Source organism: Fringilla coelebs, assembly GCF_963513975.1.
Source record: "Fringilla coelebs genome assembly, chromosome: 8".
Classification (NCBI taxonomy): Eukaryota; Metazoa; Chordata; class Aves; order Passeriformes; family Fringillidae; genus Fringilla; species Fringilla coelebs.
The window spans coordinates 28,234,659-28,246,956 of NC_140066.1; the positions used below are offsets into that span (position 1 = coordinate 28,234,659).

Below are 12,298 nucleotides of genomic sequence, written 5' to 3' on the forward strand. Positions count from 1 at the left end.
CTGGCAGCACTGCAATGAACCATCACCCATTCCTGCACCAAGCTCAGAGCGAGCAGGGGCTTCTTCCATCCTGGGAACACTTAAAAAGTAGCAAAAGAAGACACTGAGGGTTGGCTCCCAACTTTAGGTGCATTATTAGTGATTGAAAGGAGGGTAGCAAGTTGTTTACTTATTGATGCACTAAGGAAAGATTTCTTTTTTGCCTTAGAACTGATTTGAAGGAAGAGGGTAGGGGAGGAAGATGCGGTGGGAGGAATTTGGAGCAGACAAGCACTGCTGGGCTGGGGCATGGCAAGAACAATGGCCAGCCTGCAATGTAGACAAGTGCTCAGCTGAATCAAAGTCTGCCACCTCCTGTGAATGTTGCTGTGAGGATGTTAGTAAGGGAGCTCAGCTAGATTGGTGATGGGAGTAGACAGAAAAAAAATACATCAGTTAGTGAGAAATGAGTTGTTTTTTACCAGCAGATTGATGTAAGTTAGGATTTCAGAAAAGGTATGAAACTTTAGAAACAGAAAAAGCAACTGGAGGTGAAGTTACTAGGTCTGTCATCTTTCTTCTTGCTTTATCCTATTTTCTTCTCATTCATCTGCCTTTTTTTTTTTTTTACTGGGGAAGGACAAACCAGGCCTGGACCATGGGAGGCGTTGGTTATGAAATGCTCCCGGTTTGTTCTTAAAGGCATGTGGCATCTTCCTCAAATATCTTTTCTTCTTTATTTTGAACAAAACACAAAGACTGAATTCTGATTAGGTGTTCTGGATGTTTTTCTTTCTGGCTTCTCTGACCTCAGACTCAACCAACCCCTTTTGCTCTTGGCCAATAAAAATAATTTCATGGACATCCATTATAGCTTATAGGAAGACCTTTTCATTTGAAAAATGTTTGTGTCTTTTACTTTGGTGGACATCTTGGACTTTGGAAGTTTGGGAGGTATTTTTAGATGTTACTTGCCTCCACAGTAAGACTGGGCAACTTCTTTTATCCTCTCTTGCAACTGAACTTCTGACAGCTCTGGAAGTGTTGGATGTCCTTGGTGAATGCTGTGGATTGTCAGTGCTCTTTCCACCTGTATGGCATTTGCTTCTGCTGAAGAAGCCAACTGCTCCCTATAAAAAGTAGCTAATTTTTATTTTATTGTGTTAATTGACCACTTAGCAGCATGCAGATTAACATCTTCATGTCAGATTCTTGAGGCATTTGAGCACTAACTCATGTTTCACCGTTCTGTTAATGCTCTACAAATTGTCTCTCCATTGGCTTATGGCTGTTACATTTATCTGTATTACCCTGTACTTGTTTTTTAATAACCTTAATGATCTAAATCCTTCTGTTTCTAATTATATCAGCTGTTCAATGTAAATATATGTCAGCTGAACTGGGGAATTTATTGGACTTTTACCTGTGTCCCTATACTTCAAGTTATGTCATCACTTTCTTTATTAACTTTCTGCTGTCAGAAGTATAAGGTGTTCAACTCAGCCCTGAATTCTTCAACTCCTGCAACCTGTATTTTCCAAGTTTGTAAATCTGCTTGCTGTCACCTCTGAACAGTGAGCTTTTAACACTTTCTAGTATTTTTTCCCAGACACTGCTGTTGATGATTTATCCTAGTCTCCTAAAATCAAAACTTTTAACCTGTCCAAAATGGAGTGGCTTTAGGAAAAAAAAGAAGTCCCAGCCTCTGTCAGCATAGTTTTCAAAACTCTTGTATAAGCTTTTGCTACATCTTCAGAGCATGTAATGTCTGTGTGCAAAGGCCACACACAATTGCACTCCCCAAATGGCGCTGCTAACTGGCAGGGCTGAGGATCTCAGCCTGGAACTGTTCCCCACTCCCACTCTGGTTAACACACAGTGGTTTTTGTAGTGTGTTTCATGATTCTGTAGAACAGCCATCTTGATTTTTAACATGATCTTCTGCTTTTCCCAGTGTAAATTCATTTGTCTTTTCCAACCTCTAATTACATAGCTCAGATGCATGTATTGTATATATGAAGAGATTGAGCAAATCATATTTCCAGGCATGCTTTCTGTGATTTTGTTCATTTTAAGCTTTTTTTTTTTTGTATTTTAAATTATATCCAGATATCTGCTGCATCTTATGACACTTTTATATGTACACACATATATATGTGTACACACATACATATGCAAACACACAGGGTACACTTTGAAAGAAAAAGTGCTCTATAAACTATGTTGGATTATTTTATTTTTCATATGAAAAGAAAAATGGAGAGTCTGTCTTCAAAATTCATAAAAATGCATGTTTGTTTATCCTAAAGCCTGGAGAGGCTCATTCCGTGTCATTCCTGTCTCTTGAATAAATATATTAGTCATTCTTAGGGCAAAAAAAGCATTATTGACTTGAGTGATTAGAAAAAGCTCTTTCAGAATCAGTTTAGCTGATAAAGTACATAAATTCTTAAATGGCTGGAGGCAAAAAAAGTAAAAGAAACCAGTTGAGCACAACTCATTTTGTGTCCTTGATGTGTGTGAGTGTATCAGAAATCAAACTCTGTGGAGCACATATTAAATAATTACAATTTGTATGTATAAATACTTGATACAGGTGAAAAGCAAATTCCAAAGAAGGGGCTTATTCAGGAGTGCAAATCATGGCTAGAAGTGATCATTGTCTTTTGGGTTTATCTCAGCATAAGTGTTGAAAGTCATGTGCCAATTTGTGCACACATGCAGAGTGAAGTTAGGTTTGCATTTGTTACCTTGGGGGGGATGTTGGTTTTTTTCTTCAAGTGAGGAAAGTTGTATTCATTCCTCTAATTAATTTTAGTATTTTAGGATAAGAAATGTTATTTTTTTCTTGCATAACATAGTCTCATAGAACCAGGCACCATTTGTGTTGGACTCACAATATGGCATTTTTGAAGTGCTTGGTACTAAAGAAGATGATTTCCCATACTTTGTTCCAAAACCCTTTAGGTCAGAATGCATTTAGAGCTGTGGATTTTAGCATTCACCATTTAGGGATGATGCTTGTTAATATTATGTACTTTTTCAGAAATATTTTTTCTGTCCATCACAGCATTGTTTAAGACTGAGATAATTGCTCTGTCGAATATTCCTGCCCTCTGTCAGTACACAGATAATAATGATGTAAATGCATTCACCCTTCTGCTTCACACAGTTTAGCTGTAATTTTAAAACATAATTTTATGCATCTCTTTGGGAATTTCAGTTTGAAGAGGCAGCACCACTCAGTCTGTGGTAGGACTTGGGACTGCACCATACTAAACATTGTCGGTACAAAACAAAGGAAAGGTTGGCATAATCCCCAAATAACTGACATTGTTTAGATTCAGTGGAAATAACACCATTACTGGCAACAGGCAACACCCTTTAGTTTGTGTATTGGTCTTAATTCATGCATCTGCACTACAGTATATCTTACAAACCTGACCTTTTCACATAACTGTAGTAGCTTCTTCAATGACTTGCATTATAAGTAGGCTGGGAAGATCCATACAGCACCATTGCACTAAAAGCATGAATCTGCCACATAGATGAATGTTTTAACTGGAAGGAAAAGAGTTGTGGGGAAACCTGAAAAATGTTAGAAAGCAATTATATCAAGCTTGTAATTAGCTGTACTGTGGGTTAATGCTGCATTTTTCCTAGTCCCAGGTGCTTTCAGTTGCAAACCAAGTGAAGAGACGTGTCTTCATTGAGAAGTCTTTATTTTCTCTGTGCAATAATATTTTTTGTTCAACTGTCTTGACCTTCCAGCTAAAAATCAACTTTCACTGTCATCAGTGAATTTTCTGAGTAGAATGAGGATATGAAGAGGATAAAGGTGTCAATTTATGTTTGCAAACTTACTGTGAGATTATGTTATCTCCGTCATATCCCTTTGTTCAACTTATGTTGTTATTTTAGCCCAAAAAAGGCCAAAGATCATCAACGAAAGTGCATGTAGAGTAAAGCTACTCCTGTAAAATTGATGATCCGTCCAATTATTTATCTATAGAGGCTGCTGGGAAGAAACGCAACTATCTCAGTTCTCAGACCCCTCTGCCAGGTTGAACTTCATGGCTGAAGGTTTAATCCCTAAGTGTCATATCAACAATTCATTCTGTGATATTCTGGCTGACATGCTCTCCTTCCTTATTTATTGATGTCTTCAGTCATCGACAATGAGAGGAAAATACACTATTCGTCAAAGTGACGGTGTTTTACCCTCACTTACAGTTGATGCTGCTGTCACATTGATGGTTGGAAAATAAACTCAATCATTATAAAAAGCTAAGAGTGTGAACTTGCCAGTGACAGGAAGAAGATGAAAAAAAAAATCTACAAACCCACAGTAACTTGCTTAAAAATTGGTGTAATAAAAATAAAACTGTTCCCTACAAAGATATTTTTGAGCTTTGTTCATGAGATACAAAACCATTTTAGCCATGTGTTTTATACTTATTCCTTTGAAGGAAGATCTGTACCTCGTACTCCTTTATGTCTGCAAACATACATGTAATTTTTAGCACTAAATACACTTTTTATCATTTCACCTCGTGCTACTAGGTTGGTAATTTGTTTATTTTTTTCCCCTCTCTTTTAAGAGATTTTGCTTTGTTGGTTTTTTTTTCTCCCCCGGATTATATTGAACACATATTTCTGTTTATGTATTACACACAGTATTTTGAGTGCTTTAATGAGGAAAAGCTCAGTATAGTTCCATCCTGCAAGTCCTTTGACATGCAAACATAAGCAAGGCTCTCCTGAATCACTTTCTGAGGCTGCCATTTGTGTAACTGCACTGCACTGTGCAGCCTTTTTAACTCCAAACCATGTATCTTACCACATTTCACCTTTGGGAGGCATTGTATATACAGCTAAAAGTAAAGAGCAGTGAGCCAAGAGGGACAAGATAGCATAATGAGGATGTCAATTTGTGGTCAGAGGAAATATTTATCTTACTTGTACTATACTTGGCAACTGATAGAGAAATATATATGTAATGAATTTCCTCAGACTTTATCTGGCAGACTGTGTACCTTGTGTTAAATGGATTTAAAAATAACATTGCTTGTCTCAAACTTTTAAAGTTTGAGGTGATTCTACTTTGGATTGTTCCTTGAAAATGGACTGTATCTATTAAAAAAATAACATAATCGTGTTTGCTAACATATTGGTGAATTTTTAATGAGCCATTTCTGAAGGCTGCCTGAATAATGGCATTTAGGATCCCACTCACTCACCAGAACAAAAGCAAGGAACTTTTTTTGTTGTTTAGGGGAAAATAAGCCATGTTTTTGTAGTTGTACTGTTTTGGTTCGTATCTCTGGTAAGCCTGCTAAGTACCCTAAATGAATGTGCACAGAAATGCTGGTTGTCTCACACGTGCTGTGTGTCCTGAGGCAAAGCTACAGCTGCTTCAGCTCCTTCTGCCTGCTTCCCCATCTGTAAAATGGGAATGATTTAACTTATTTTTCTCCTTCGGGGAAATACAGGAAGGGTTTCTTAATATTTCTATAGAGCTTTGAAGATTAAAATCTCTTCTCTATACTTGCTGCTAATATTTCAGTGTTAGGGAAGCATTTGATTGAAGCTGTTTGAAGAGTAAAGTTTTGGCATCTTGTGTTGTCTTTGTACCATATCTTGAGGCCTCTCCACTATAATTTTGCAACCTTTGGTTCAGCGTAAGCTGCGGAAGCAAACAAGCCCTGTGTAAACAAACGGTGATGAGTATAAATTAATGTCTCTGTCTGCTCCTGGAAACATCAGGAGATTACAGCCTATCTCTAAGCCAGCCAGAAACAGTCCATGGTGGAGCAAAGCACACACCAGTAACTGGGCTGAGCCTGAAAAAGCTTTCATTTAAGCATCAATGGTAAATGCTGAGAGGCACTGAGAGAGGTTTTCTTCTAATATGACTTCTGTGCCTTTAGATGTACAAGGATGGCTGGTGTTTTAGCAGAGGCTTACTGACTTCCTTGGGCTTAAGGAGTAGATAGGAAGTATGAGCACCCAGCATCTAGAGCAAGTCTGAAATTCTTCTTGCCTTTGTTTCACAGATCAAAGGTCAGCATCAATTCCCAGGGTGTAGACAATCTCAAGAGACTGCAGAGGGGCAGCTTCTGGTTTGGTTTGCTCCTTCAGTTTTATGTTGTTTGAAAAACTTAAAATTTAATATAATGATGCAGTTAGGAGGAGTGATTAGGCTACCACATGTCTTAAGTGCTCTTGTTAGAATCTAACTTGGCATTTTAAGGCCTTGCAGTCACAAGCTGTATTTTTCATGATTTACATTTTCATTTTTTAATGCAGAGCAGATTGGACAGGAGATGCTTGAAAACCTCAGCCATGACAGAGAGAAGATCCAGCGTGCTCGGGAGAGGGTAAGTTTGATAATAAGTAATTGCTGATTCTGCATTTTATTTGCATTGGGCAAGTTCTTTGTGCATGCAAAAATAATCCAGATGAGATATAATCACCATCTGCAGTGGAGAACTTACAAAAGTGTCTTACGTGGGCCCCATCCTGCCAAGTCTCTCTGATGGGGAGTCACACTGAAGTCACCAAATCTGCTGCTGGGAGCAAATTTTCTGTCACCATCACAGTTAGGTCAGTGTTCTGTCCTTGGAAGGGATTGTTAAAGTGTCCATTCCAATGACTTCTTGGGCTTCCTATGAGCCAGTTCAGGATCATAAGTGAGCTTCTAACAGTTGAGCAACCTTACCCTTTGTAGCTGCAGATGCAAATACCTGCCCCTTGGGCAGGTCTGTGTGAGGAGCAGGTACTGCTGCTCTGCCTCTGCAGCCAAGGTAACATATTTGTGTCACTTCTGGCTCCTGTGGCTTCCACGGGGATCAGCCCCACTGTGCAGAGTTAATGGAGATGCTCAGAAGCCCATCCCATCCAATGTGTGCAAGTTCTCTGCCCTTCCATGTGGGAAGGTTTGGTTTCTGCTCACAGAACCAGGAGTTTCTGTCCATGACCTGTTGTTCAGATCCTTTCCCAAGTGTCCAATTTTTGCAAAGCCAGGTTCTCCCACACATCTCTTAATTGACCAGTGGCACTTTAAGAAAACTTCTTTTTCTGTCAGGGAGTTTCTTCACTTGGATAGCTTTGATTAGTAAAGCTTCCTATAACAGCATTAATGTGGCATTTTCTGCCAGCTGTGCCAGTTGCTTTTTGAAGTGCTGGGCATTAGCTACTTTAAATATAGCTAGATCACTGAATGTGACTAAGAATTGTCAGGATTGACCAAGTTCTGTTCTGGCAACTTGGTGTCATATTTCACCTCCACGTCTTATATCCCCAGTGACTGCTGAGTCTGAAATGCTTTTCTGTTTCTAGCTGGACAAATAAAATCTAGGCAATGGAGATAAATGCCATGTATTCCTTTCTGCTGATCCTGTATATCCCAGGGATGCAGTTCTGATCACTCAATGTACTCATGGTTCATAGCATAACTTTTCTTTTTCATTGCTTTCCACCTGAGGAGCAAATTGCTTTGAAGGCAAAACCTGTAAGATGCAAAGAGCAAGATTAAAAATAAGAAAGATATTCTAGGAAAGTGTAGTACATATATATACTCCACCACAATGCAGCAGAAAAAGCTCTTGTCATAAGGTAAGATCTCAAATTCCAAGGTTTTTTATCAGGAGCCACTTAAATACTTTAAAATACTTAAAATATTTTCTTCAGGGAATTCAGAGAAGTTCTCCAGTGGAGCCACATGGCCCTGCCTGTTCCAGCTGTCTATGTACACTCAGATGAACGTTCAGGGGAGATCTTGGATTTGCTAGTTTTCCATTTTCTAGAGATTTTGAAAGACCAGAACAGAGGGTGCTTTATCAATGCATGATAGCTGTATATTAACTACGTGGAGTTATTATCTTATCAACCTATAAACTTGTCTCCTGGAATGAAATTGTCACTGTGATTATGATGGTCAGCTTTAACAGTTCAATGTTGAGAAAATTAGGAAAATTATTTTATATAAGCAAAATGTTAATGTCTCAATGGTCTGGTAAAATTTACATATATGAAATTTCCTGTCTGTAGAGTAAAACTCATATTTTCTTCTGAAGGCAAAGAGAAGGGATAAAAGCTCTGCTACAAGTCAAATAGGTTAACTGGATTATATAGGGCATTAAAACATGCAACATCTTTTAGAAAAACCTCAAAATTTGTCTAAGGCAGACAAGATATCAATGTCAGCATCTTGTTCATCTTCCTGTTTTCTCATTAGTATTCTTAACATTATCTTTAAAAACCATATAGATTTGCCATTGCTAACATCAAAGCCTGTTTCAAAGTGTTTTCACTACAGCAGTTCTGTGCAACACACGCTGGTTAAGAGGTTCACATTGCACCAGTTCCATTCCACGCTTCTGTGGTGTACCAAGGTAAAAAAATGGTGGAAGAACTGCAATCAGATAATTCCATTTTAAATAACAGCAAACTTGCAGTTTGAAACTCTTCAAGGATTTGTTGTTTTTTTTTTTTCTATGCCAGAGCAGGAAGAAAAGGTGTTTTCTTAGCATTCTCTTGGGAGGTAGCTAGAGATCTTCCAACTATGTGTGTACGTGTTTGTTTCTTTTTTAATGTTTCTTCTGCTTATTTTGTGGGTTTTTTTATTACCATAAAAACACGAGGTCGTCTTGCTTAGAGGAGTTTGTCAAACCCCTAAGATTCAGCTTCCCCTTCCTAACTATCAGCACTGATTCTAGCTGTCAGGTAGAATCCTGCAGCAAGAGAGGAAAGTTAGGATCAAACATTTAATGGTAAAAAGGAGAGCACTACTTTTCTGTGAAAAGGGAGGAGAAGCCCCAAGTGTTAAATGCATCTTTATGAATAATAAAAGACCAATGTAAAGCATACATTTGTACTTCAGATTCCCTTCTAGCATAGATAAGAACTTGGCTTTTTAATGAGCCTTTTAAAAATTATTGTGACGTTTTTTCTGCTGTTACTTGTGTCAAACCGGGCTAAACTGCTTTTCTGGAGCTTGAATTGTCTAGATGAATCAGGAAAAAATGAGGGAATGGCCTCCCTGGAATATAATACTCATCTTTGTTCCATCATAGCACATAATTACAGAGATCTGAGAGTTAGTGCAAGCCTTCCCACTGAATATGATATTGCTAAGAGCAAGACTTGATTGGTGCTATCCAGTCCCAGCTTCTACTTGGTAATTTCTTAATAGCTTTTAGAAGAATAAGGAGGAAATTTGTGCTAAAAGGTTATGTGACACTGATTGTCACATCACCTACTGATTCCAGTAATAAGCATTAAATCTGGCAGCAAATATTTACAGTACTGTGCTCCAGAATAGAGACTGGGTTTAATATTGCTTCTGTTCAAATATTCAAGATATAATAGTGGTTTGTTATGGTGAAGGTGATTTGTTATTGGAAGACTGCCACTCTCCTTGGCAGTGTTACTGTTTTGATGGATTTGTAACACAGGATGCATTTTGTCTACTTCAACAAAGTTTTTTCAGTTAAGTCAATGACTCAGGTAATCCTTTCAATCTGATTTGATTATGAAGAGGTAAATATTCAGCTTTCACAAAGAGAAAAATGTTTTTATGTATGTACACACAGCTGTGTTTTGGGGCAGGTTTGAAACAGTGGTCCCTGCTATTTCATAACTGAAATAGTCATAATCATTACATTATCTTTTTACAATAGATTTTGATGTCTCACTGGTTCCAAGATCTCTAAAATGTCAAAAGATGTCTATCTTCCAGCTGCCAGTGGCAGAAGAGGTGATAGGAAAGTAACTCCATTCTTCATATTATATTCTGATTTCTAGATTTCCTTTTGTGGGACACTAATAAACACAAAAAGAGAAGGGACATTTTAATCCCTTTTAAAAAGCAATAGAAATAAGCATGAAGTTCACTTGCTTCATAACTTTTCCTCTACTCTATTTCATTTTTTACCTATTTTGCAATATTTTGGGAGCTGTAGAACAGGACAGCTAATTAGGTGTAGCTGTAAACTGTAGGTTTCCTTCGTCCTAATAAACTACAAAAATGCTCATTTCAGTGAGTGAGAGTTCCTTACATGAAAAAAACTCACTATATCTACTGTACAGCTGTTCCTTCTGTACATGTGCATATACTATTCACAAAGCATTTGAGCACCCAGGCCAGATGGCTGCTGTAAGGTCAGTGCAAGTTTTATATTTAAGGGGCAGTATAGACATATTTATTTTACACAGAATTGCTAAAGTGATATATTTTGTATTTCTGTTTCTTTCTTTAAAGTACAGTCTTTGAAAAACAGTGAAAGAAAGATATGTCTTTCTTTTCATAAAGCATCAGGAACATGGCTGTCTCTTCATCCCTTGATCCTTTCAGTGGTGTACACAAACAATACGCATACACGTGGGTCTTATGGATTCCAATGTATAGAGCTTCTACCTGCAACCCTTTATTTGTAAAGCTTTTGCTCTTTATCCTGACTCACCTTTCTTGCCTCAATGACTTCCCTTGTCTGGGTTTCATATTTATGTTAGTAAAAACAAGACAAGGTATTTTTAAATTTCAGAGCTTTGGTGGCTCCACGAGCCTGTTGTGTGCTAACCCTGGAGCTGAGTGACTCAGATGATGTGGAAACCCCTGTCCTTTGTACAGACTGGGCTGCCTGTGCCTTTTACCTTTAATGGGACTCTTTTCTCCCCAGCTTAGAGAAACAGACGCCAACCTGGGGAAGAGTTCCAGGATTTTGACAGGAATGTTGCGAAGGTAAGGCCAAGGTAGGGACATTTCTGCTCTTTCTTTTTTTCTTCTCTCCCTCCGTGCTTTTGTTTTCAGTTTTACTTCAATCTCAGCACATTGCTGGTGTACCTGACTTTTTTTTACCCAGCCTGCTGTGTAGAATGTCTTTGGATGATAGAAGGCTTTGTCATGCCTATGGAAAGAGTTTTCTGAACCTGAAGGATAGCTCTTGTGTAATGATTTCTCATTTTTGTTTCTTTGTATTTGTTTGCAGGGTTTTGGATGAGTGTTCTAAAATTAAGATTTTTTTTTATGGCGATTTTCTGTGTTTCCTATTCTTGAGTGATTTCTGTGTTTTGAGGGGGTTTTTTGCCCGTTAAAATGAGAAAGCTGGTAAATGTTTTGGGGCAGCATAAATATATGTGCAGAGGAAAGGTTAAAATTATCAATTCTGCCTAAACAGATGGGGCAGACACACTGTCAACCCTTGTGGTTTTAACATGTTTTTTTCCACACTTTCAATGTTATGAAAATTGTCCCTGGGATCAAAAAAAAATGAGGTGATTTGAAAAGGAAAATGTCCTAAAACTCCGTGTGGGACTGAAGGGAGGGAGTTATCCACTGATTATTTCTCCCCTTGAATTTGCATCGGTGCATTCTCAGACAGATTTTTTTGAATTAGTGGCACCTCTGGATATGTGTTCTTTACCCAGTGCAACAGCACCTGAGCTTCTCTGTGATGTCTGTATTTCTGTACATATTCAGTTTCCTAAAGAAGAAAAGCATCCCTCTAATAAGCGGTGCTGGGTGCTAAGAAAGCACAGTTTTAAAGGAGTTTAGTGCATCCTCTGAAGAGCTCAGTCTGAAATTACCCTTGCCACAGGCTTTTGTGTTGTGTGTTTGCTTAATGCACTTTGCTTATAAAAAAAAAGAAGGAAAAAAAGAGAAGAAAATTTTAGCAGAGTTGTTGATTTGTCACTTGGCTTAGGAAACGTGAAAACTGGAATTTTATAAGCTGTTCTTTAGCACAAGCTTTATTTCTCCATAAGTCTCCTCAGAAAAATATCTTTGTTAGTTCCTTGTATACCAAATTGACAAAGGTTAAAGTGACTGACCTGATGCCTTCATTCCACAGATTTCTTACAATTCCAACTCCAAAATGAAACATATAAAATTCTCTGATTAAGAGTAATATGTAAATGACACAAGCTAAATTCAAAATCCATGGAGGAAGGAAGTGGCAATTGAAAGGGATGGTTCAGTGGTTGTAGACAATCAAAATAAACTATAAAAAAAATGAAGGAAAAGAAAAGACACCAACCAAACCCAAGTCTCCCCCGGAAGGGCTCTGCGACATGAGCTGTAACGAATATTCTGCATATGTCTCCATTTTGTCAAATCTCATTAAAGGGGTTTCTTGCTTTATGTCAATTGAGCTGTCCAAAAATCATTCATCATTTTAGTGTAAAAAAAATCATGCAGTTATTTAAATAATATCATATTAATGTTAAAGTTCAGCTGTCATTTAGTAGTATGGCTTAATCAGACATAGCATTTAGGAAAAATAGTTTTTTCGGGCTTTACTTGGCTTTCAGGTTGGCA

The 12,298-nt window shown here is 37.9% G+C and overlaps 1 protein-coding gene across 4 annotated transcripts in view; it reads left to right on the plus strand.

The window, feature by feature from the left end:
• VTI1A (vesicle transport through interaction with t-SNAREs 1A) overlaps positions 1-12,298 on the plus strand; it is a 253,126-nt gene that overhangs the window by 146,147 nt on the left and 94,681 nt on the right. For 2 of the 4 annotated variants that reach the window (XM_084210020.1, XM_084210021.1), the window contains 2 exons: positions 6,289-6,359; positions 10,662-10,734. In XM_084210020.1, the coding sequence (XP_084066146.1) occupies positions 6,289-6,359; positions 10,662-10,727 (137 nt within the window). In that variant the 3' untranslated portion in view covers positions 10,728-10,734. The remainder of the gene's footprint in view (positions 1-6,288; positions 6,360-10,661; positions 10,735-12,298) is intronic. The other 2 variants (XM_084210018.1, XM_084210019.1) reach the window with 1 other exon arrangement.